The sequence below is a fragment of the Chanodichthys erythropterus genome, chromosome 2 (genome assembly GCF_024489055.1).
Source record: "Chanodichthys erythropterus isolate Z2021 chromosome 2, ASM2448905v1, whole genome shotgun sequence".
Taxonomy (NCBI): Eukaryota; Metazoa; Chordata; class Actinopteri; order Cypriniformes; family Xenocyprididae; genus Chanodichthys; species Chanodichthys erythropterus.
The window spans coordinates 12774768-12800789 of record NC_090222.1 but is presented as its reverse complement, the minus strand read 5'-3'; the positions used below and the strand labels follow the sequence as shown (position 1 = coordinate 12800789).

The 26022-nt window shown below is 37.7% G+C and overlaps 2 protein-coding genes across 4 annotated transcripts in view; both read left to right on the top strand.

Moving 5' to 3' along the window:
• The window catches only part of LOC137030782 (syndecan-2-A-like), a 43572-nt gene extending 38936 nt beyond the window's left edge, over window positions 1-4636 (top strand). Inside the window, exons 5-6 of one of the 2 annotated variants that reach the window (XM_067401221.1) lie at window positions 189-217; window positions 2912-3047. In XM_067401221.1, the coding sequence (XP_067257322.1) occupies window positions 189-202 (14 nt within the window). In that variant the 3' untranslated portion in view covers window positions 203-217; window positions 2912-3047. Of the gene's footprint in view, window positions 1-188; window positions 218-2911 lie in introns of both variants that reach the window. The other variant, XM_067401217.1, reaches the window with a different exon arrangement.
• Window positions 4637-4779: 143 nt separating this feature from the next.
• The window catches only part of LOC137030771 (carboxypeptidase Q-like), a 79476-nt gene continuing 58233 nt past the window's right edge, over window positions 4780-26022 (top strand). The window contains exons 1-5 of one of the 2 annotated variants that reach the window (XM_067401210.1): window positions 4780-6383; window positions 7199-7280; window positions 7799-8252; window positions 8342-8543; window positions 10974-11181. In XM_067401210.1, coding sequence (XP_067257311.1) covers window positions 7275-7280; window positions 7799-8252; window positions 8342-8543; window positions 10974-11181 — 870 coding nt within the window. In that variant the 5' untranslated portion in view covers window positions 4780-6383; window positions 7199-7274. Of the gene's footprint in view, window positions 6384-7198; window positions 7281-7798; window positions 8253-8335; window positions 8544-10973; window positions 11182-26022 lie in introns of both variants that reach the window. The other variant, XM_067401205.1, reaches the window with a different exon arrangement.

Sequence of the window (26022 nt, the reverse complement as noted above, 5' to 3'; positions counted from 1 at the left end):
CAAAATGAAAACATTGGGGTGATTCTTCAATAAGGGCAACATTTCAGTCCCCTATTAAGACTTGAAAGACGAAATGTTTTAAAAATGCAATTATTCTAATTTTAATTTGCCTCTTAAATGAATGTTTGGTCAAATTTCAACATTGTTTAAATGTTATAATTGCTACAATGCCTCTATTTTGTCCTCAGTCTGGACTTTTTAAAGGTCATAAAATCAGGTAAATTCTTCTTTGCACATTTATTTAAGTTTAGTTTTGGGTATGTGTAATTTTTTTCCAAATAACAAATTTTCTAAAAAACAAACATACAAACAAACAAACAAAAAAGTTTTATTTTTCATTTCATGCCTAGTTCTGTCATGAAACTCTAGATGACACAGCTCATGGGCCCTTAATGCAAACTGATGATATTCTCAGCGTTAAAGGATTAGTTCATTTTCAAATGAAAATTACACCTAGCTTTACTCACCCTCAAGCCATCTTAGGTGTATATGACTTTCTTATTTCTGATCTCAGCTCATACTCGTTTGCTAACGCATTACTGCCATTATTATGCTCGGATGCGTCAGGATATTTATTAATATTTCTTTGATTGTCTTCATCAGAAACAAAAAAAGTCAAATACACCTAGGATGGCTTGAGGTTGAGTAAAGCTTGAGCTAATTTTCATTTGAAAGTGAACTAATCCTTTAAAGGTACAATGTGTAATATTTTTGCAGTAAAATATCCAAAAACCACTAGGCCAGTATTATATATTTTGTTCGCTTGAGTACTTACAATATCCCAAATGTTTCCAACTATTTGTAAATCGTGAGTGGACTCCTCACTATTTGTAAAGTGGAGGAGGAGTCGCCTGTCAATTGCGTCATACCCACGTTACCCTCGGTTTTATTTTGTAGAAACCATGGAAACACCAAAGACGCTTTAAAACATTACAGATTTTAATAGACTAGGGAACAACTGTTTTGATACATTTATAGACAGAAAACAAATTATTGTTATATAGCTCAACATGTTTACCATGCTTTACCATGCCTCAGAGAAAAACACTATTTTGTCAGGTAGCTAACTTAGCATTATCAGATGCAGATTTATTTTTATTAACAGTAATATATAATTTTCTCCATCATACAATACGTTTTAAAATTATTTGCATGCCATTTATCAACACAAGCATCCTGTATCTAATATGATATTCTAAAATCGATCTATCTTACTGCAGTGTGTCTCAAACAAGTGTCTCACAGCAGCCGCCGAGCGAACGCACAGAGTAACGTTATAACATCATTTTCAACACACTCAAATGTATCTAATAATAAACAGAGCTGTTACCTCATACTCATGACCGGAAAAGCGGAAGCGGTGCCAGCGACTGCGGCATAATAAAGGTTCTGCTGCTCATAAGGCATGTGTTGCGAAATCGCTCCAGCGGCCTTGTTCAGCTCCCACAACACTCGGTGCTGATCTGCTTTATACTACAGTAAGGTTAATAATCTAATCCATGAACATGAGTTCTTCCCAACTCCAATCCCTGTTCTTTTGCACCGTCCGTTGAGATGGAGACCACATATCCCAAGATTCTCTCAAACTTAGCGTCATCAAGCTACGCCTTTGTTTTGAATACGCTTCTAGCGACCTCTAGCGGACAAAATTATTACATATTGTACCTTTAACTACTTAAAGCTGATTGGTTTATGTCGCATCTGTAGCCAATGAGCTTGCTGCTCACAATATTTAAATGGCTGATTAACAATCGCTATTGCAGTATGCAGTGCGCTTTCCTTTGAAACCCTCCACCTTCCCCAGCACCACCTGTATACAGTACATATGCTATAAGTAATTTATATATATACGTAGTGCTGTCAAAATTAACACATTAACGCATGCAGTTAATCTTTTTCTTTTTAACTTGTTAAAAATATTTAACGCAAGCGGCAGGTCTTAAAGTCACAGCAGCCTAATAAACCAGTCGCTGTGATGTCTGTCATTAATGTTGATCAAAGATCAAAGGTAACAGAGAAAAAATTATCTTTAATAAGGATTAATCTATATTTAATTTATAATTTATGCAGTGAAGACTGTGTGTTTGGTAACTTTATTCAATTTCTGTATATTTCCTGTTAGATGGGTAGGAAGGTAAATATGACATTTATTATAAGTTAACTTAAATTAAAGCCTAATAAATGTTGAAATTGATAACTTTTAGTTATATTGTAATGATGAATGTCTATAATTAATGTTTAGACATCAGTATTAGTACCAGTGATACTGGCATTCATTCATAAAAAGATGCCCAACTCCAATGTTTTTAATCAAAATTAAGTTTAATTGATTGACAGCACTAATATGTATGCTCTATGTGCAGCAGCATAGCACAGCAGCATATCAGCGTATGTATTGGCAGTAGCAAGTTCCTGTATTTGTTCTGCAGCAGCAGAAATAATCAACAGCAGCAGCAGAAGCGTAGCAGATCTGTTCCAACGAGACCAAATACATTAACATTGTCAAATACATTACCATACTAAAAATCTTCCAAGGGTTATCATGGGGAAGCATATCATGATGGGGAAGCATATCTCTGCCAGAGTAATACAACAAATAGAAACGTAATTCATTTAAAACATTTTAGATGACCTAACTGAGCAATATTTGATGTGAGCTTCATTCCACAACATAAATGTTATAAGATTAAATATAGTTTTTTGAAGATTTTTTTTTTTTTTTACTTTGAAGTAATCAAAAGTGCCCATAATTGAAGAATCATCCAATCTATTTTCTGTAAATTAATAAATTGACAAACCATTTCAGATTTTCACTGATATTTTGATTCATTTCAATTGTAGCCGTGAGCCTTTATTATAAACGTAAACAATATTATTTTTGTTTGACATGGTGTCTTTCTTCTTGGTGCAGCGGTTATAGCGGGTGGAGTGATTGGCTTCCTGTTTGCCATCTTCCTGATCCTCCTTCTGGTGTACCGTATGAGAAAGAAGGATGAGGGCAGCTATGACCTTGGAGAGCGCAAGCCACCCAGCTCAGCCTATCAGAAGGCTCCGAGTAAAGAGTTCTACGCCTGAATGACCAATCATTGCCAACAGTAACATCATTATGACAACCAACTCCTCTCCGAGAGTAATGGTGGATCGGTAGCACATCGAGGGGATTTTTTTTACGGGGAACCTTTACTTATTTAAAAATGTAACAAAAAAGTAATTTTGCTTCACAAACCCAACCGGGGCTTGTATTTTCTTTTTTGGGATCAAAGATTGTTTCTCTATGGTTTTTGAAAACAATTGTTGTCAGTGTATGAAAGTAAATCATTTCTCACAGGTTTTAGTCATTGACTACTTTATAACAGTAGAGGTATGTTTTATTAAAGAACAAGACAATTCCAGGGTGGAAATCCTGGGTTATATCTGAGACCTTTAATTTTCCACTGATTACTTTTCAGTAACTTATCTCAGTGTGGACTTTATAAGTAATTTCGTTGTCATCATCTCATCATTTTTGTAAAGGGTTTTATCTCCTTTGGCTTGTGCCATTATGTGTGTATTTTGGTCTGGCCAATATGAAATCATTCAAACATCACAGCATACTACAGAATGTTTAAATGTATTTTGTTATTTTTCATGATTCTAATGTAGTTGGTACAGTGTTAAGTCCCTGAAAGTTCAAATTCTACACATTCCTCCATACTTGCGCTCCTTCATTCTCTCTTTTTCTGTCTCTTAGGAAAATCAGTAGTACTTGACTGTTTCATCAAAGTTTGCCATGCCTCCATTCATAGCATTCAATAGACTTAAATGATCAAAATGACTTTAACCATGATATGTCTACATTGGACACAAGCTTATCAAGGTCAACCCCCCAAAAAACTATTTGATATCCAGTTACCCAACACTTAGAAGTGAAAAAAGTTCATTAGAATAAGATATGGATTATGAACAAATGTAATGAGTCCAAGAATGAATCTTCCATGACAGGTTAATGTCATTTACCCAGTAAAAGTCGGCAGTTTTACTGATTTTTACGCCCACGCTCTTCTCAATCGACGCGTTTTCAACGTTCACTGTTGACTGAAACCCTAATGAAGGCCATTTTTCTTCATTTCATAATATTATCCCTCATGCGGAAGCAGCTTTTAAAATGATTTCTCTATAGTTTCTGACTCGAGCATATTCTGCTGAATGTCTCTGACCTTCCAAAGACTCAAACAGTGTTGTTAACAGTGATGATGATTAATAACGTGAATCACATCTGCTCATTTTTACTCTTTTCATGTGCATTTCAAATGTTTCTTTTTAAAGACCTGACCATTTCGAGTCAACGACGTCTCTGTATATGTTAATATACAATAATTTATAGAATATAATTATTTATATACTACATATTATATGTAATATGTTAGTTAAAACAAAATCTATGAAAATGTATATTCACAAATGTTTTAGAAGCCCTTGAAGTGCCTACTGTTCTGAAACAGTTCTACAGGGATTTGAGGACATTTGTGCATCAGAATGATGTTAAAAGCTGGAACTGGAGAAATGTGATGAGTGGTGATGTCACAGAATTACAGAAACAGTATTGTATTTCATAAAAAAAACACTACTGAATAAACATTTTCTCATGGTATTTTAATTATGCTTCTTGTGCATCAACTTGAATTCACCTTGTGCACCTCTCTTTGGAGATTATCCTCAACTGTTCAATGTGTGTGTATGAATATGTACATCATGAATCAATATGCATGCCAAGTGTCTCTCAGCTCTCTTTGGACCATCAAACACAAGCTGTGGTGGAAATGTAACACCTCTGAAGAAGATTGCTCTGGGATTTATCCCTAGATGTTAAAGCTCTGACAGGAAAATGTACTAAACGCACAAGTTGCCACAAAGGCTGTTTTATTCCAAAAGAACCTCGCACTAGTTGCTGTCAAAACACCTGTCCACAACTGTTCTAGAAAATATATGCATAAGCATGAGCGTAGCTGCACAAGCCCCTGCCCTTCATTTTCAAGTTGACATTCAAGTTGACATGTATTATTCATAAATTTGTTTGTTTTGATATTTACCGCTTTTTAGTGTTGTGTGTTGCCCAGTCATGACATCAAATTTGTATTGCCAGAAGGCTAATTCGCCAAGGGTTTAAAGGCCGTAATGTCAAACCAAACCAAGGAGAGAGATCTAATTAGGGAGAATTAATTGTAAAGTAATTCATTTTGAAGTACTTGTTATAGGCCTACGTGTTGATTATGCACACATTCACTCTTAATCTTTTGCCTAAATATGTAAAATATTCAAGGCTTTGTTATATTTTTGTCGCGTCACATTCAACTATGAAAAAAATTACAAAAACTGTAAATTTAACAGTATTTTACCTTAAATTACATTAAATGTACCTTTAGATCTATTACAGTTATTCACCATATATAGTATGGAAACTTTCTGTAAACCGGTGAAAACTGTTTTTCACCATAGCATTTTTACAGTCTTTTACCGTTAAATTCACAGTCATTTTTACAGTGTACCCACATGAAAAAATACTAATTTATAGTAACCATACTATATTAAAGTACTTGAATTCATTTGTTGTGGTAATTCTATAGTTGCTGTGGTAATATAACAACCATAGTAATATAAACAAATTACTTTACCCAATACTGTACTAAGTTTTCTACAACTATAGAGTATATTATACTATAATACACTAGGTTACTGTGGTAAAAACTACAGTATTTTTTACAATTTATCAGTTCACTATAGTATTGTAAATAGTAAATAATATAACATATACAGTATACTACAATTTACTATAGTATGGTTCAAAAACACTATAAATTACTATATGATTTTTTTCACATGGGATCAAATTTGCATTGACAGGCTAATTAACCAAGGGTTTTAAGGCCGTATAATGTCATACCAATCCAAGGAGAGAGATCTAATTGGGGAGAATTAATTGTAAAGTAATTCATTTTGAAGTACTTGTTATTAACTCTTAATCTTTTGCTTAAATATGTCGAAATTTCAAGGCTTTGTTATATTTTTGTCACGTCATATTCAAATATGTATTAGGCTAGTTTACATAGCCTAAATGATATCGAAATTTGACAAAAAAAAAAAAAAAAAAAAAAAAAAAACAACAACTCGTAAAACAGTTGTTGAATATTAAATTTTTAGCTTACATCTTCTTTTTTTTTTTTTTTTTTTTTTTTAATGACTAACACACGACTTACTAGTTACGTAATTTATTCGTACTTTTTGGTAATTTCATGACTACGATAGACGTCGCCCAATATACCATCAAATACCAACTCACAACGTTGTGATAAGGAGTGCTGTTAAATCCCAGTTGTGCAGGTGGGGCATGTTGTCATGAGAAAAAGGTGAATAAAGACAATGTTCAGAAATTATTAATTATTATGATGTTTTGAACTATGCTGTATAGCTGTGTTTTGTGTTTGTTGTCAAACGCAAAAAAAAAAAAAAAAGTTTATTTTTAATTATTAAAAAATTATTTTATATGAAAAAGTTAATAATTGTATTTTATTGACAAAATATTTTAGTTTGTCTTGTATATATTTTTTTATTAGATCAGATAACATTTTTAGCAGTTGTATGGTCATGTTTCAATGTGCCCCATCTATGGGGCATGTTGTCACATTTCACTTCCAAGCGTTCGGGGTAAATAAAGAAGAAAAAAAAAAAAAAAAAAAAATATATATATATATATATATATATATATATATATATATATATATATATATATATATATATATATATATATATATATATATATATATATATATATATATATATTATTGAAACAAAACCACTGGACATGTGTGAAATTAATGTGGGAAAAAAAATAAAAAAATACTCTGAACCCCAAGTGAATTTACACAAACTGAGAACGTCAAAAAGTGTTATTTTTGGCCCTGCTCTCCTACAAATGATAATTTATTGGGGGAATTGTTTTAATGTTTTTAATTAGGTTATAAAAAATAATAATTCTTATGGGATTTCTAATAAAAACAAAAAACAACAACAACAACAACAAAAAAAAAACAAAAAACATATACATTACATACAGTCATCCGTGAGTTTTGAAATCAATATAAAGAATATAAAAAACTACAACGGTTTGTGGAATGTTGTTTTGAAAGGCGTATACTAAATGCGTTTTGTGTGATTGTTCCAGGGCGCTTGCCGTAGCCACATGAGCACCCAATGTTTTCAAGGAATGTACAGTATACTGGTACAGTGTACTTTGAGACATGCCGGTAAATTGTTCATACATTTTAATACTTAGTTATTCAAATTATGCATACAATTATTCTAATGCCTTTCCCATAAAACCCAGAATAAGGTGTTACGTGGTGTATTTTTATTTATTTTTTTGCATAAAATCAAACAGTTCGTTGTATTTTTAGATTTTTAGGTTCAGTATGAACCCTATGGTATGAACATAATGTGATTGTTATTGTTACTGTATCAATCTAACATGCGAGAGTTGTCGAAAAAAAATGGGAGTAGCTTAAATCTTTTTGTTTAAATGTGTAAAATGTTTTCATATCAGAAACGAACATGAAAAAAAAAAAAGTTGAAAACAGTTCCAGGAAACAAATTATTTAATAACCAGTTGAACTGCATTACTGTCAGATTAGAGAAAAAATTACTTCATATATATTTTAAATGGTTTAAAGCACATTTAACTCATTTAATACTGTATTAATAAGTAGCATTTTTTTATTTAAGCAGATGTGTATGACTTGTTCTGTTTCTCTCATGTGCTTTTCAGATGACTGGTAATAAAAACAGGGGTCATAACTCCAGCAGTCAGGTGCTGCCTACTCTTCTTATCCTCTGCTGTATTCTACAGTGTCAATCTAGGCCTCACAGTTATGACAGTAAACCCCTGTCAGAAATATCCAGAGAGGTTTCTAAGTACTCTAACATCGCTCAACAAATCATAAACCTGGCAGTATATGGAAAAGCCCAGAACCGTTCCTACGAGAGGCTGGCTGAGTTCACTGACACTATTGGAAACAGAGTGAGTGGTTCTAAGAACCTAGACCTGGCCATTAAGTACATGTACAATGCCCTTAGACAGGACGGACTGGACAATGTGCATCTAGAGCCTGTGAAGATCCCTCACTGGGTGCGGGGGGAGGAGAGTGCAGTGATGCTTCTACCGAGAAACCACACTTTAGCCATACTTGGGCTTGGAAGTAGTGTTGGAACTCCTCCAGGGGGTTAGTAGACACAGTCCATCATCTAGTGATTACCTTTTAAATACCTGCACCTGCTAATATCTAAGCTTATGTTCTTCTGGCAGGTATAGAGGCAGAGGTAATCGTGGTGGACTCTTTTGAAGAGCTGAGGAAGCGAGCGAGTGAGGCTAAAGGGAAAATCGTTGTGTATAACCAGCCGTTTGTCAGCTATGGAGAGACCGTAGCCTATCGGGCTTCAGGGGCCTCAGAAGCTGCTAAAGTTGGAGCCGTTGCCTCTCTTATCCGTTCAGTAACTCCATTCTCCATCAACAGGTCAGAATCAAAAGGAATCATTAATAGGATTGCCTCTGTAAAGTAAAGGCTACTGGATTTTTAAATAGAAATTTGAATAATGTGTCAACAAAAGAAGGTCATTAAAATAAGTTTAAAAGTAACCTTAAAGACTGACACTCCAGAGATTACTTGTTTCTTTAAATAAAATACACTACAGATCGAAAGTTTGGAATAATTAAGTTATGCTTTCCAAGGCTATATTTACTTGATGAAAACTACAGTAAAAACAGTAATATTGTGACATATTAGTACAATGTAACAATATGTAATATTTATATAAATAAATATTATATAAAATATTTGTAATATTTCAGTGTCACATGATCCGTCAGAAATCATTCAAATATGCTGATTTGGTGCTCAGGAAACATTACTTATTGTTATCAATATTTAAATCCATTCAGGGGTTCGGGGTAAGGTTAAAAAAATAAAATAAATAAATACAAACCCGATTCCAAAAAAGTTGGGACACTGTACAAATTGTGAATAAAAACAGAATGCAATGATGTGGAAGTTTCAAATTTCAATATTTTATTCAGAATACAACATAGATGACATATCAAATGTTTAAACTGAGAAAATGTATCATTTTAGGGGAAAAATAAGTTGATTTTAAATTTCATGGCATCAACACATCTCAAAAAAGTTGGGACAAGGCCATGTTTACCACTGTGTGGCATCCCCTCTTTTTATAACAGTCTGCAAACGTCTGGGGACTGAGGAGACAAGTTGCTCAAGTTTAGGAATAGGAATGTTGTCCCATTCTTGTCTAATACAGGCTTCTAGGTGCTCAACTGTCTTAGGTCTTCTTTGTCGCATCTTCCTCTTAATGATGCACCAGATGTTTTCTATGGGTGAAAGATCTGGACTGCAGGCTGGCCATTTCAGTACCCGGATGATGTTGTAATTGATGCAGTATGTGGTCTGGCATTGTCATGTTGGAAAATGCAAGGTCTTCCCTGAAAGAGACAACATCTGGATGGGAGCATATGTTGTTCTAGAACTTGGATATACCTTTCAGCATTGATGGTGCCTTTTCAGATATGTAAGCTGCCCATGTCACATGCACTCATGCAACCCCATACCATCAGAGATGCAGGCTTCTGAACTGAGCGCTGATAACAACTTGGGTTGTCCTTGTCCTCTTTAGTCCGGATGACATGGTGTCCCAGTTTTACCAAAAAGAACTTCAAATTTTGATTCGTCTGACCACAGAACGGTTTTCCACTTTGCCACAGTCCATTTTAAATGAGCCTTGGCCCAGAGAAAACGCCTGCGCTTCTGGATCATGTTTAGATACGGCTTCTTTTTTGATCTATAGAGTTCAAGCCGGCAACGGCGAATGGCACGGTGGATTGTGTTCACCGACAATGTTTTCTGGAAGTATTCCTGAGCCCATGTTGTGATTTCCATTGCAGTAGCATTCCTTTATGTGATGCAGTGCCGTCTAAGGGCCTGAAGATCACGGGCATCCGGTATGGTGTTCCGGCCTTGACCCTTACGCACAGAGATTGTTCCAGATTCTCTGAATCTTTGGATGATATTATGCACTGTAGATGATGATAACTTCAAACTCTTTGTAATTTTTCTCTGAGAAACTCCTTTCTGATATTGCTCCACTATTTTTCACCGCAGCATTGGGGGAATTGGTGATCCTCTGCCCATCTTGACTTCTGAGAGACACTGCCACTCTGAGAGGCTCTTTTTATACCCAATCATGTTGCCAATTGACCTAATAAGCTGCAAATTGTTCCTCCAGCTGTTCCTTATATGTACATTTAACTTTTCCGGCCTCTTATTGCTACCTGTCCCAACTTTTTTGGAATGTGTAGCTCTCATAAAATCCAAAATGAGCCAATATTTGGCTTGACATTTCAAAATGTCTCACTTTCAACATCTGATATGTTATCTATATTCTATTGTAAATAAAATATAAGTTTATGAGATTTGTAAATTATTGCACTCCTTTTTTATTCACAATTTGTACAGTGTCCCAACTTTTTTGGAATCGGGTTTATAAATAAAGAAATAGCAAGGATGCATTAAATTGATCAAAAGTTTACAGTGAAGACATTCATAATGTTACAAAACAAATAAAAATTATGTTCTTTTGAACTTTCTATTCATCAAAGAATCATAAAAAATTTTTTATCACGGGACCACAAAACATACTGGCACATAAAACATTCAGCTTTGCCATCACAGGAATAAATCTAAACATTCTTTTAAATTGTAATAATATTACTTCTTTTTTAAATGTATTTTTTGATCAAATAAATGCATTAGAGACTTTAAAAATATCTATATTATTCCAAACCTTTGACCGGTAGTGTAAATTGTGAAAATAATTCATGAAACATTTTAAAGCATATATTTATGTTTTTAACCCACATGTGGTGTTGTTTTCAGTCCCCACACTGGCTGGCAGTGGTACCAGCCTGGAGTGGTTCAGATCCCCACCGCCTGCATCACTATCGAGGATGCCCAGATGATGGCTAGGATGGCCCGCAGAGGCCAGAGGATTGTGGTGCGTCTTACTATGGCGGCCCAAACACTGCCAGATGTTGACTCGTTCAACACTGTGGCTGAAATCACAGGCAGCGAGCATCCTGAACAGGTAGGTGACTTTAAATATGCTATACTGTAACTGCAGATAAACTCACAAAGCACACCATGCCTTTAAAGAATTTTAATGATAATACCCTTACAATTATTACTAATGGTTTACAACTGAATGTTGACTCATGTACTCTTGCAAACCTTATGTATTTTTTAGAGTTTGTAATTGTTTCCAGTCAAGACTGACTTGACAAAAAGTCAACATGAAACAGCATTTCCGTAATATGACTTAGTTAAATGTGATATTCAGAATAAATAAATAAATAAATACAGGCCCAGACTGGAAATTGAAAATTGATTTTTTTCAGGCCAAAATGAAGTCAAGATCTGCAAAAATATAGTTTTTTGACTTTTTGTAAATATTAGCCAATAACCTTGCATGGCGTAGATGATGTAAGATGAAACTGAATGTCTCACAGGTGGACCAAGTTATTCATTTTGTTGAAATAATTTTTTTATTTTTTGGAATGATGTGCATTGATGAACCAGGATGAGGTAAATGAAGAAAATGAATAGGTAAATAGGCCGGGTTCATTTGATCTTCATTTCGCATTAATTTATTTATACACAAAAGCTTAAAGTGACATTGTTTACAAAGTTTGTCACACACTGTCACAAATTGTTCGTCAGTTTTTGCCTTTCCGTCACACCCATGACTTACTTGTGTTTTTAGCGCCATTGTGTATTGTGTGTGCTGTAGGAAAACACAGTGTCTCGTTCAGTATTAATTGTGTAAATTATTCATATTTATACGCACAAGTGAAATTCTCACAAAAAAAAAAAAAAAAATCTGCTTATTTCACAACACGTGGATACACCTGAATTTGTTCCTAAAGGCACAATATGTAGAATTTTTGGATTAAACAACCACTAGTGTCATGAATCCTGTCAAGTTCCGGACTACAGTTCCCATCATCCTCTTTGCCAGTCATCATCAGTCACATGCACACACTCCTGTCCAATCGCCAGTTGCCACATACACCTGCAGCACATTACATGGACTATAAAACACTCACACACACACCACCTTGTTGCTAGGTCTTGTTTTCCCAAGTGTTGCATTTCCAAGCGTTATTTCCTGTCTGCCTGTCCTGTGTTACCGTTCCTGCCTGTCTCCTGTTTGTTGACCCGTTGCTGCCTGTCCTGACCATTGCCTGCACCCTGACTACGATTCTGCCTGTTCCTTGTTGTTCCCGTTTACTCCCGTTTAACCCTGCCTGTATGACTACGCTCACTGTAAATAAAGCTTTGCATTTGGATCCCTACCTGAGTCCCGCCTCCGTTACAGAAGACCTAGCCCTCCTCAGATCCAGCAGCTTGGTGAGTGTTCCAGTCTCAGCTATCATGAATCCGTCTGCTCGATTAATGTGTCTCCGTCAAGGAGAGAGAACCATTGAGGAGTATGTCATGGACTTTATAGAACTGGCACCGTTAACTTGTTTTAATGAGGTGTGCCTCATGATATTCTTCCGCGGTGGACTATCTGACCTGCTCAGTTCCGTCATTGCATCAGCCTGAGGGGTCGTTGGAGCAATATATTGTCCTCGCATTGCAGCTGAGTGGCTCTAGTTTTACCGTGGGTGTCGCGGAGGAACACGACACCACGTTGCATCACATAATGGCTGCCGCTAAAGAGGACATTCACAAGATGGCGTCTACAACAACAACAACGCCAGTTCATACCCCCGCTGATCGCCCAGAGTCAAGTCACGTCTTCGCTGATCACCTAGAGCAACGTCACGCCTTCGTTGATCGCCCAGAGCAATGTCACGTCGCCGCTGATCGCCCAGAGCACCGTCATGCCTTCGCAGATCGCCCAGAGCAACGTCACGCCTTCGCTGATCGCCCAGAGCAATGTCACGTCGCCACTGATCGCCCAGAGCCACGTCACATCTCTAGATCAGTCAGAGAACGGCAAGGATTACGTTCCAGTGTGGTTGACCCACCGCTGATTTCAGCACGGGCGGCTGGTATTCCCAAGCATACACCAGCCGTCTCATTCTCAATCCCGCCGGCCGCGCCGCTCTCAAGCCAGCCGGCCGCTTCGCACTCAAGCCCGCCGGCCGCTTCGCTCTCAAGCCAGTCTGCCGCTTCGCTCTCAAGCCAGTCTGCCGCTTCGCTCTCAAGCCAGTCTGCCGCTTCGCTCTCAAGCCAGTCTGCCGCTTCGCTCTCAAGCCTGCCGGTTGCTACGCTCGCAAGCTCGCCGGTTGCTACGCTCTCAAGCTCGCCGGTTGCTACGCTCTCAAGCTCGCCTGTTGCAACGCTCTCAAGCTCGCCGGTTGCAACGCTCTCAAGCTCGCCGGTTGCTACGCTCTCAAGCTCGCCTGTTGCAACGCACTCAAGCGCCCTGGACGCGATGGACAAAATGGCTGCTTTGCCAGTGCCCACGGGCAAGATGGCCGCCCCTTCGGTGTCTGTGGACGTAGGGGTCGTTCCAGCCGTTGAGTTGGCTGCAGCCAGTGAGTCCGCTCCAGAGCCCACTCTCCTTGTTAGTCCTGCCATGGCCAAGAGGGCTGTTTTCACTTTTTATGTTCTGGCTGTCCTACGTGCGTGGAGGATGCACTCGAGCGCAATTGACTTTGAAACTGTATGCCAGCCCGCTGCCGTCCCGGAGCAGCCCGAGCCCGCTGCCGTCCCGGAGCAGCCCGAGCCCGCTGCCGTCCCGGAGCAGCCCGAGCCCACTGCCGTCCCGGAGCAGCCCGAGCCCGCTGCCGTCTCGGAGCTGTCTGCTCTCCCTGATACGGCCATGGAGGCCGTCACCGAACTGCCCGCTCTCCTTGATACGGCCATGGAGGCCGTCACCGAACTGCCCGCTCTCCTTGATACGGCCATGGAGGCCGTCACCGAACTGCCCGCTCTCCTTGATAAGGCCATGGAGGCCGTCACCGAACTGCCCGCTCTCCTTGATAAGGCCACAGAGCAGCCTTGGTCGGCCCTGCCACCACCGCCTGGACCATTTGCTCTACCGCTGCCGCTCAGGCCATCTGCCCTGCTGGCGCCACCCGAGCTCCTTGCCCATGAACCCGCCAATGCCTCCCTTGATTTCCCCAAGAACTTTTTGGGGGGGGGCAGTATACCTAGGGGTGGGGAGCTTGTGGGTGGGGACCCTGCTCAACCATGGCCTTTAAGGGCCTCTGAACTACTATGGCCATTCATGGACTGTAGGCCACTAGGGCCATGTATGGACTCTGTCCTGCCATGGCCGTCCAAGCCACCTGACCTGCCGTGGCTGTCCGAATCACCTGACCTGCCGTGGCCGCCCGAGCCACCCGACCTGCCGTGGCTGCCCAGGCCATCTGACCCGCCGTGGCTGCCCGAGGCTCCTGACCCGCCATGGCCGCCCGTGGCAACTGACCCGCCGTGGCCGCCCGTGGCACCTGACCCGCCGTGGCCACCCGTGGCACCTGACCCGCCGAGGCCGCCGGCCCACTATGGCTGCCTGAGTTCCTGGACCTGCCCTGGAGACCTCCGTACCCGCCTGCACATCCAGTATCTCCTGCCTGTAGGTCTCCAGGGCACCCACCCCCCCTCCCCAGTTTTTGGATCCCTACCTGAGTCCCGCCTCCGTTACAACTAGACCACTAGAGTTATATATTTTGTTGACTTGTGTACTTCTATTATCCCAAATGTTTCCAAGAATGTTTAAATCCAGAGAAATAAGCAATTTTAATCAGGATTCGAGACGTGTCTATGCGTCGCCTATCAATGACATCATACCTGCGTTACTCTCTTTTTTTTTTTTCTTTTTTTTTTGTAGAAACCATGGAAACACCAAAGATGCTTTATTATATTATATGTTTTATTAGACAGATGAGCAACTGTTTGGATGGATATATTCATCGACAGATAACTAATCATGTTATATAGCTCAACGCAGTAAGTCTTATTGTTTAAATCTCGTTTTCTTGATTTACAGTGAGTACCATGTTTTACCATGACTAATATCGATCTAGCTTACTGCAGTGTGCAACAAGTGTGTCATAGTAGCTGCCGAGCTAACGTAGAATAGCACTATAACAAATTTCAACAACAAACATATCTAATTTGATAAAACAGTGCTTCTTTACCCTACATTCTCTTGACCAGTGACTGTGGCATAAGAAAAGCTCCACTGCTCTCGAGACGTGTGTCGCGTTCGTCTCTCATTAGCAATTGCTCCAGCGGCCTCGTTCAGCTCGCACAGCACTCGGCCTTGCTCTGCTTCATAATACAGTAACGTTAATAATCTCATCCATGAACATGAGTCCCATCCCGATTCTTTTCCACCAGCTGTAGACGTGCAGACAACACCTCCCATGATTTACGCCTTTGTTTTGAATAAGCGAACTCTAGCGGTGAAAAGTTACATATTGTGGCTTTAACCTTGTTCTAATGTTAATGAATTTAGAGTATATTCTAAATAAGCGACCTCATGCCAAAGGTTAGTAATGTGCATGAAACATTCCCAGTGAATGAATGAATGTGATTGTCTGTGTTCTACTCCATGTGCTCTGTTCCAAAACTTAGTGATCTGCTTCCTTAGGTATTACAGATACACTTCTGATGAGAGCTGCACAAATAATCCCTAAGGGTGCGTTCACACTTGTCATGTTTGGTTCGATTAAAACGAACCCTGGTGCGATTGCTCAGTTAGTGCGGTTCATTTGAACATATGTGAACGCTGCCATCCGAACCCTGGTGCGCACCAAACAAGCGGACCGAGACCGCTGAAAAGATGGGTCTCGGTCCGCTTCCAAACGAACTCTGGTGCGGTTCGAATGATATATGAACGCAACACGGACCAAAGACATGTAACCAAACCAAAAACAGGAAGACGAGACCCTAAAAAGGACAGAATCCTCACGCATGTCGGTTTTTCTTGTCATAGTCGCGAGTTTGCCCATCACAGGCATCAGATGCGCGTCTCCACGCAGCAGATCATTTGTGTGTGACGGATGGATTCCCGCCGGTGTTTTTACTACTTTACACATTTTATAATTTCTTCACGAGTTCCCAGCTGGCCAAAATACCATCACATGCAGGCTACGCACCGCTACACACACACAACGAGCGCATTTACCTCAGAAAACAGCACTGTTTTGGATGTTCGGCAAGTTCCGTCTCAAAATAGGCAATACGTCATAAAATCCGACCAATCACGTTGTGAATGTATCACTATGCCTTAAGGTTCAGTATCTTTTGGTTTGGTGAAAAAATTGCCAATGTGAACGCTAATCGGACCAGGACTAAATGTTTTTTTTTTCTTCTTTGGTCCGGACCAAGTTAACCAAACGAACCAAACTACAAGTGTGAATGCACCCTAAGGGTGCGTTCACACTTGTCATGTTTGGTTCGATTAAAACGAAACCTGGTGCGATTGCTCGGTTAGTGCGGTTCATTTGAACATATGTGAACGCTGCCATCTGAACCCTGGTGCGCACCAAACAAGCGGACCGAGACCGCTGAAAAGATGGGTCTCGATCCGCTTCCGAACGAACTCTGGTGCGGTTCGAATTATATATGAACGCAACACGGACCAAAGAAATGTAACCGAACCAAAAACAGGAAGACGAGACCCTAAAAAGGACAGAATCCTCACGCATGTCGGTTTTTCTCTTCAGTTTGCCCATCACAGGCATCAGACGCGCGTCTCCATGCAGCAGGTGTGTGTGATGGATGGATTCCCGCCGGTGTTTTGACTACTTTACACATTTTATAAGCTCTTCACGAGTTCCCAGCTGGCCAAAATACCATCACAAACAGACTACGCACCGCTACGCACACACAACGAGCACATTTACCTCAGCACACAGCATTGTTTTGGATGTTCGGTAAGTTCCGTCTCAAAATAGGCAATACGTCATAAAATCCGACCAATCACGTTGTGAATCTGTGTTTATCCCTATGCCTTAAGGTTCGGTGATAAAATTACCAATCTGAACACTAATCGGACGAGGACTAAATGATTTTTTTCTTCGTCTTTGGTCCGGACCAAATGAACCAATAGACGAACCGAACTACAAGTGTGAACGCACCCTAAAAGATTCTGATTTTGATTCCAAAATCCATGCGATCTCATTCCTAAATGACAACAATTCAACTATGTCTGATAAACCGTTGACATGTACGATCACAGCGAACATTCAAAACTGCATTGGCTGCTGACCCAGAGAGAGCAACTGTCATGTGTACTGTTTGTATGAAAAAGTCATCAGAACTGTCTTCACAGTCTTTTCAGCCAGACAAGATGTGGTGGGGGTATTGCATTGCAAGTAACTTGAGTTACGCAATCAGATGACTTTTTTTCAAGTAACTAGTAAAGAAACGCATTACTTTTAAATTTACAACAAAATATATGTGTTACTTTTTCAAATAAGTAACGCAAGTTACTTTGTTTTCCCATGTATTGACTGACAGCTTACATGTCCCCATGTTGAGAGGAATCGGGAGTGCAGAGACGTTGTGTGTGCTGTGTGAACATGATGGTTATTGTGGTTCTAGACTAAATGTGAGCATTTACTCATCTCACTTGCGTAAAAACAGATTCAGTATTCTTCAAAATGAATAAAAACAGTGAAATACAAACTCAGAATTTTAAGTAAACCTGTAATAATTAAATGTTAAATTACACAAATATACTTTGTTTTTAATTTCATTTATTAACCAATGTCCTTGCTGCTGACCTTTGATGATCCAATTCAAACATACCAATAAGCAAAAATGACTTTAGTTACATTACATTACATTTATATACATTTTTGTTGCATTTTCTTTTGTTGCAAGGCCAGCTCTAGTGACAAAAAGTAATGCAAAAGTAATGTAATGCATTACTTTCCATAAAAAGTAATTAACGAAATTAGTTACTTTTTTAGGGAGTAATGCAATATTGTAATGTATTACTTTTAAAAGTAACTTTCCCCAACACTGCAGAATCACTATTTCTGTATTACAATTCAAATGATCACAGTACTTTTAATAAAAAAATCTTAGAATGGATATAAACACTGATGTCTATGGTAGCAATTCAAATAGTGTAAATTACCTTTTGAAAGTAACTTGACTCTTTAAATAAAGATTGTATCAAGTGACGAGAAGCGACTGTTAGAAAATATATTTGTGATTAAATCATTCATTCAAGAGATTTGTTCACATTCAAAAGATTTGTTCAGAATGCTGATTCATTCAGTAATGAAACAAGTGAGCCATTGAATAATTAATTCAAACCAATTTTAAAAAATGTAATTAAATATTTTGTAGATATGTTTACTCTAATCTGTATGTAGATATATAAGAGACTGCAGCAATTAACATTTTGTCAGAATCTCTATAAATTACATTTTTTGTTTAGAATCATGATCTCTATTTAAAAAAAAAAGTGTGACTCTTAATTTATCCAGGATTGTACAGCTCTACTTACACCAAGGCCCAAATGTAGGAATAATTATGCTGCTTATACCTTGTTTTGGCCAGATTCTAGGCTAGCTAAGAATGTGTCCTTTGTGGAGAAGGCAATCCTTGAAGCACATCAAGGTACATTAAAGAACCAGTACTGAATAATCTGTAAAAAAAGTTCAGTCTGCCTGTTTTCCAATATTTGTGTTGCGTTCTGTATTTTTGTGTCTCATGGAGTTGCCTAAACGGTCATTTGGGCGGTTCCACCTCATTTATGATACTACCTTAGAAGGCAACTGTCTAGGGAGAAAGTAGACCATGAAGCAGCTCTCTAAGTTTGGGAAAAGATTCACAACCATTATCTGTGTTGCATTCTCTGCCAATGCCAAACAGCCACGATGAGCCGTGCAGAGGTCATTCTGACATTTGTTTGCACTGCTGCTCAGTAGGACATCAGGGAACCAATTACAGAGATCTGCTTTTTCTTAATGCTTGTGTTTATGGAAAGGAATCTGTTAGATAGGAGTCAGAGGAATAAGGTGTCTACTTCCTTAGCCCCAATTATAGACAGTATAGAGGATTTCTCAGCTGCCCAGCTAACACTAGTCTGTGGCCCCTTAGACTGATCATCATACATCTGTCCAGCATCCACTGCCAGCTTATATCTAATTAGAGACTTGTTAGGGAAAGTTTTCTACTTCTATTAGTGTGCTGCCCTCTCTGTCAGTTCCACAGCTATGCGTTATATTTTCAGCACTCTTCCCTGTTAATGTCTTCTGTGGGAGGTGGTGAAAGATTCAGTGTGATTAAGTGTGAAGGGAAAAAGAACCATTCTGCAGTCTTAAATTTTAATAGAAGCGTTCAGCCCGAGTGGTCTGTTATCCCTCACACTCGGATGCATGACCACAGCTACCTGAGAGAGAGAGAAATAATGAAATATGAGGAAATGAAGCCTCACACAGAAACCAATGTTAAATTGTTTTATAGACAGTAACCAGGTGAATCTCCCAAAACTGTCCAAGAACATATCTGGGTCATATTTCACCCTGAAAACTAAAGAAATAATTTTTTCCCCATGACAGCATTGCACCACCTCCCTTCCCACTTTGTCATTATTGCAGTAATTGTAATGAATGTATTATAAAAAACAAAAACATTAATTAATAAAATCATGGTGTTACATGATCCTTAAGAAATCGTTCTAATACGCTGCTTTGATTTTCAGCAAACCTTTCTTATTATTATCACAGTTGAAAATGGTTGTGATGCTTAATGTAGCGTGGAATCTGCAAAAAAAGTGTCTTTTTCAGGATTCTTTGCTGAGCAGAAACTTAATCTGGGTTAAAATAAGTTGGGTTTAAAAAAAAAACAAAAAAAAAAAACAGTGATTGTGTTGTTTTAACCCAGATGATAAATGTTTGCCCAACCTACTGGGAAGTTTTATTTAACCAAACTATTGTTAAGAAATTACTATGGCTGGCTTAAAATTAACCCAAAACAGGTAGGTTGGAAATGAAAAATCAGACACATAAATCCTAAAGGCAACAATAATAACCAAAAGGTCAACATTTATTAATAAGTAATTTAATAAATGTTTGTTTAATTATTATTCATTAAACATATTAATAAATGCACTGTAAAAAAAGAACAGCTGGTTTAACTTAAATGTGTCGTAGAACGTCTTTTTAAAAGATGTAATATAAGTCTAAGGTGTCCCCTGAATGTGTCTGTGAAGTTTCAGCTCAAAATACCCCATAGATTTTTTTTAATTAATTTTTTTAACTGGCTATTTTGGGGCATCATTAACTATGAGCCGATTTAGGCTGCTGCCCCTTTAAATGCTCACGCTCCCCACCCATGGAGCTCGCACTTGCCTTAAACAGTGCATAAACAAAGTTTACACAGCTAATATAACCCTCAAAATGGATTTTTACGAAGTGTTCATCATGCAGCATGTCTAATCGCGTAGGTATGGTATTTATTTGGATGTGTACGTTTGATTCTGAATGAGTTTGATAGTGCTCCGTGGCTAAAGCTAACATTACACACTGTTGGAGAGATTTATAAAGAATGAAGTTGTGTTTATAAATTATACAGACTGCAAGTGTTTAAAAAATGAAAATAACGACAGTCTTGTCTCCGTGAATACAGTAATAAACTATGGTAACTTTAACCACATTTAACAGTCCATTAGCAAAATGCTAATGAAACATTTAGAAAGACATTTACAAATATCCCTAAAAATATCATGTTATCATGGATCATGTCAGTTATTATTGCTCCATCTGCCATTTTTCGCTGTTGTCCTTGCTTGCTTACCTAGTCTGGTGATTCAGCTGTGCACATTCAGACGTCCTGCCCTTGTGTAATGCTTGAACATGAGCTGGCATATGCAAATATTGGGGGCGTACAGTACGTAACAGTCTGTGTTATGTTGAGATTCGCCTGTTCTTCGGAGGTCTTTTAAACAAATGAGATTTATATAAGAAAGAGGAAACAATGGTGTTTGAGACTCACTGTATGTCATTTCCATGTACTGAACTCTTGTTATTTAACTATGCCAAGATAAATTAAATTTTTAATTCTAGGGCACCTTTCAAAAAAGTAAGTTACCTAATTGCCTTAAAATTTTGAGTTCATTAAAATTAAAAATTTGAGTTAATACAATGAAGGTTTAATCAACAGAAAATCAAAATATTGTTATCTGAACCAAATAAATTATCTAAGTTGAGAAAAGAAATGTTGTGATAACAAATCATAAAAATATTTTTTTTACAGTGTGTTAATTTCCAACTTAATTTGGGTTCATTTTAAGCAAGCAATACAGTAATTTTTAAACAATAGTTAAGTTAAATAAAACTACCCAGCAGGTTGGTCAAACATTTTACCCAATCACTGAGTAAATAAATAGTGAATCCGCCATGGCGTGAGCACAACTGGCTTATAAAGGGAATGGGAGATGAGACTCTGATTGGTTTATTGTACATTACACCCAAAATACACCCATTACTTATTAAGAGAATAAGGACCCTTTTAGACCATGCACCGGGCACGCCAACCATTGGATTCGGACATGCCCTAAGCGCATCTGTGCCGTGCTCTTTAGACCATGCATTTTGATCGTTAAAATAGGGCCCTATAACTGTCTTTAGTGTAATTTTTAATCAATTTAATGCATCCTTGCTGAATAAAACTACCTTTTCATCATAGTGATCCCAAACTTTTGAACGGGGATTTTGCAGGCTGTTAAGGATAATCTAATTTGAATCACCATTGAAGGGTGACGTGTTTTTCTGAGACTCACGAGAATGAGATGTTCTATACTCTCTCTTACACATGCACAAGTATTCAGAAAGCTGGATTTGTTCCTCTTTCGTCCTCTGAACTCTTTCATGATCTCAGCAGGACGGAATGCTACAGGATTGCTGACTGAACAGGATTTGAGTGCTTCATTTGGATTTTCAATTATATACTAGCAGACTAAGTGGAAACAAGTCTGTAACTTTAGAAAAGGTGGTGAAGTGAATCTTGCAAGCTTCCTCATACTTGGCCATATTTACTGATTTAAAGGGCTGATTAACTGGTGGAAAGATGGGCTTTTAATAAACCTTGGCTGTCTATGCAGTAAGAATTAAAAAAAAAAAAAGCTGTGCTACATGACTAGAGAAAAGGGGCTGTGGAGTTCCCTTTTGCCAAAAATGATACGGAAGTGGAAGTGTAGTTTTCCTGAAAGCCCTAGAGCTGTCCACCGGATGACGCATTTTGCTGGTTGAAAATCTGCAAACTTATGCTTTATGTATAAAAAAGATTAATTTGGGAAACAGATTGAGTTGCACTTCATATTTAGAAAGTACCATCCTTGTTTTGTTTTTTTTGTTGTAAATTCTCATTTCCTTGTAGGAGTCGACTTTTCCTTCGTACTGTTGCAATACTTGCCCGAGGTTACTCTTGGTGAAATGGTCAGTGTCAGTCAGTGTTTTCAGCTCAGTTCTGAATTGGGATTGGTTTAGCATTGGTGTTCTAATAATCTGCCATTAGCGATAATGGTTTTGGGTATTGAGAGTTTTATTCTTGTCTATCAACTCATCGCGTCATTGGAGTGAATAGCAGGAATGATGTGATGTATTCTGACATACACAACGGTCAAACGCAATCACTATGCATCATACTGTATAACCTTTCAGTTGGCCTTTTACTCGAGAATTTCCTCCTTTTGTTAAAACCAGAAGTAGGATAATGCCAGTCCGTTTATGCAGAATTGATATATAATGACAGGAAATTCAGAGTAGATATACCGCTCATGGCTGGTAAAAATTTTGCTGTCAACAGCGATTGTCTGTTAAAACTGTTTATTCAGGAGAATGATGTTATATGACTTCATTATAGACAGTCAGCGAACAAGTATATAGAGATTTTTACAAAAACAGAATTATAAAAACATTTCTAAATGTGCAATCTGTATTTAAAATACTTGAGGACTACTTGAGACCACAGCAAATATGACTTTCAAAATCATTATTTATTAATCTACACTACTGTTCAAAAGTTGGGGGTCAGTAAGATTTTTTTTTTTTTACAAGAAGTTTTGTTTTTGAAAGAAGTAAATATTGTGAAATATTACAATTAAAATTATATTTATTCTTATGATGTCAAAGATGAATTTTCAGCATCATTACTCCAGTCTTTAGTGTCACATGATCCTTCAGAAATCATTCTAATATGCTGATTTCATATTATTATTAATGTTGAAAACAGTTGTGCTGCTTAATATTTTTATGGATTCCGTGATGCATTCTATTCTTTGATGAATCAAAAGTTCAAAAGAACAGCATTTATTTGAATCTTTTTTACTATTATAAATGTCTTTACTATCACTTTGGATCAATTGCTGAATAAAAGTATTCATTTCTTTGACCTTGACCCCAAACTTTTGAACGGTAGTATAGTCATTTTACAAAGAAGAAATTTAAAGTATGAAATGCTATATGCAACCATTTTATTTTCGTAATGTGATGTATTTCTGGATGAAACAGGATATTTAATGAAAAAAAAAAGTTGGACGGGACTTGATTTTACCTGTAGGGAATTTCTTGGAATGTGAAAAGTGGTCACTAGATACCAAAAAAGGCTGCTTGAAGGAGAGGGGATGAAAAGTAAGAGGGATTCATGAAGACTGCCGACAAGGAAAATCAAATTAGGAAGGGCAGATTTTTGCATTTTGATAAAAGATTACAAAGACAAACATTTTTCCCCTTTGGAATGACATGCTCCAATGAATTGTTCACAATAAGCCTGGGAACGTGTACTGTGAAAGTAAATAGGGTCAATTTTAATTCCATGTTGAATTTAATCTAATCTCAAGATTGTGGAAATAACATATTGTGTCTTTCAAACAGAAAAGTTTGTTCTTGGTTTCCTCAACCCTATTTATAGCCATATACCCTGTTTATGGTGAATGATCATTTGTGGTTTTAGCTTCCTGTCTGTCACCAACCTGGTGTGTTTTCACTCAGCCTGTTGTGTTTTTGATTTCTACCATCTGTAGAAACTGAGACCTCTGATGACGTTGATTGGGGCCCCCTGAGTGTGTGTATGTGTTTGACAGAGAGACAAGGCTGAGAGCTACGAATGACGTTTTTTTTGTGTGTGTGTGTGTACGTGGGTTGCTCTGATTGAAGGCAGTCATAACGATAGTGTGACAAGTTGTGTGTCCACATGTCTGCCTAATGCCTGACTGCAGGGGAAACATTTTTACTTGCTAAAAATTCTCCCACACACATAGTGTTGCTGCCCACACTATGAGCAGCTTCACTGCTTTCTCATTTAAAGAATGAATTGTTAAAAGAACCTGGCATTATAGACATATCACATTGTGCAAATGAACAAGACATTAATCTAGAGATAAGTATGCTGTAAGTCGCATTGGACAATACATAATTGACAACTAACCAAGCATTAATTAATTCCCTATTAAAGAGCTTCCCTAGTTATTGGTTAAGAGGGACTCAAAGGCATTTCCTCTTTTAGTTTTTATTTAAATGAACTTAGTGCTCAGTGTACTTTTTAGGTGTTCCATTTTGTAAAATAGATGACTCTTTAAATTGGTTCAATCTCACTTTTTTTTGTCTGTATCTGTTAATTTATTTAAAGTTCAATGCAAAGGGAGATATTTTATCTTACAGAAATCACATTTTTAAGACTACAACAAACAGCTGGTAGGGACTACAACAAGCTTCTTCTCCTAAACTTTACATAAACTCTGCCCCTGAGAATATGCAAAAAAGGGGGTGAGGCCATGTTGGGCTGCTTTAGAGAAGAGGAAGAGTTGTTGTAGTAGAATGTTGTTGCTGTTGTTTTATGCTGGACTGCTTCACAAACGGTCTGAGTCTCTCCATCAGTGTCCGACTGCGGTTTGAACAATGTAAAGCTGAACACCGTTACTAACAATCATCATTTTGGCTGCGTGAGATTCTCCAGCTTTGTTGTTGTTGAGCAGCTGAAACACAAGCTGTTAAAACTCCACCCTCTTCCGGGAAGTGGGCCGAGAGCAGCAGCTCATTTGCATTTAAAGGGACACACACAAAAACTGTGTGTTTTTGCTCACATCCAAATGTGGCTAATGTCACAAGCTATAATAAATCATCTGTGGACACACATTCTGGGGACACCAGATACTTATATTATATCTTGTAAAAGGGGCATTAGGTCTTTAAAAAAATATATATTAAAAATGCAGTTCATACATAAAATTACTTGAATACACATCTTCTGTGATGCAAATGTTTAGAATTTCTGGATTAAAATTAATTTTGATATTTTTTGGGGGGGCATAAAATAAAAAAGTTAGGCTAATACAACTATCCTTATATCAATAAAGAAAAAAAAAAACTTAATGAAAAGAATAATATTCTTGGAAAACCTGTTTTAGTAGTTTGACTTTTAGTATTGCTTCTTAAAAATATTTTTAACAACTTTAACTGCTAATTCATATCTGAAAAACCTTTGTCATGTGAAGCAGACAATGCAGAAAACAAAATGATATCATACTGTAGGCTCCTGCAGATTCTCATGACTCAGTGTGAAGGTCATAAACATCTTAAAATATCAAATAATTTGACCTTTTTATGACAAGGCAAGGTCACTTCAGGTTGTAAAATGTCATGTGTTGCCACTCCCCAAAAAAGTAATGACATTTAAGAATTATTAATTAATTAATTAATTCAAGATATTCATAAAAGCTATACCTCAGAAATTATATTTAAAATGTACTCTCACATATTCATGGTACACGGAAAGTATGGTATTCCTTTTCCTTAATGGTTAAACCACATGACATTTTAGAGTTTTCCTTTTAAGTTTATTTAAAGGTTCCATCGAATTGAAAATTGAATTTACCTCGGCATAGTTGAATAACAAGAGTTCAGTACATGGAAATGACATACAGTGATTCTCAAACTCCATTGTTTCC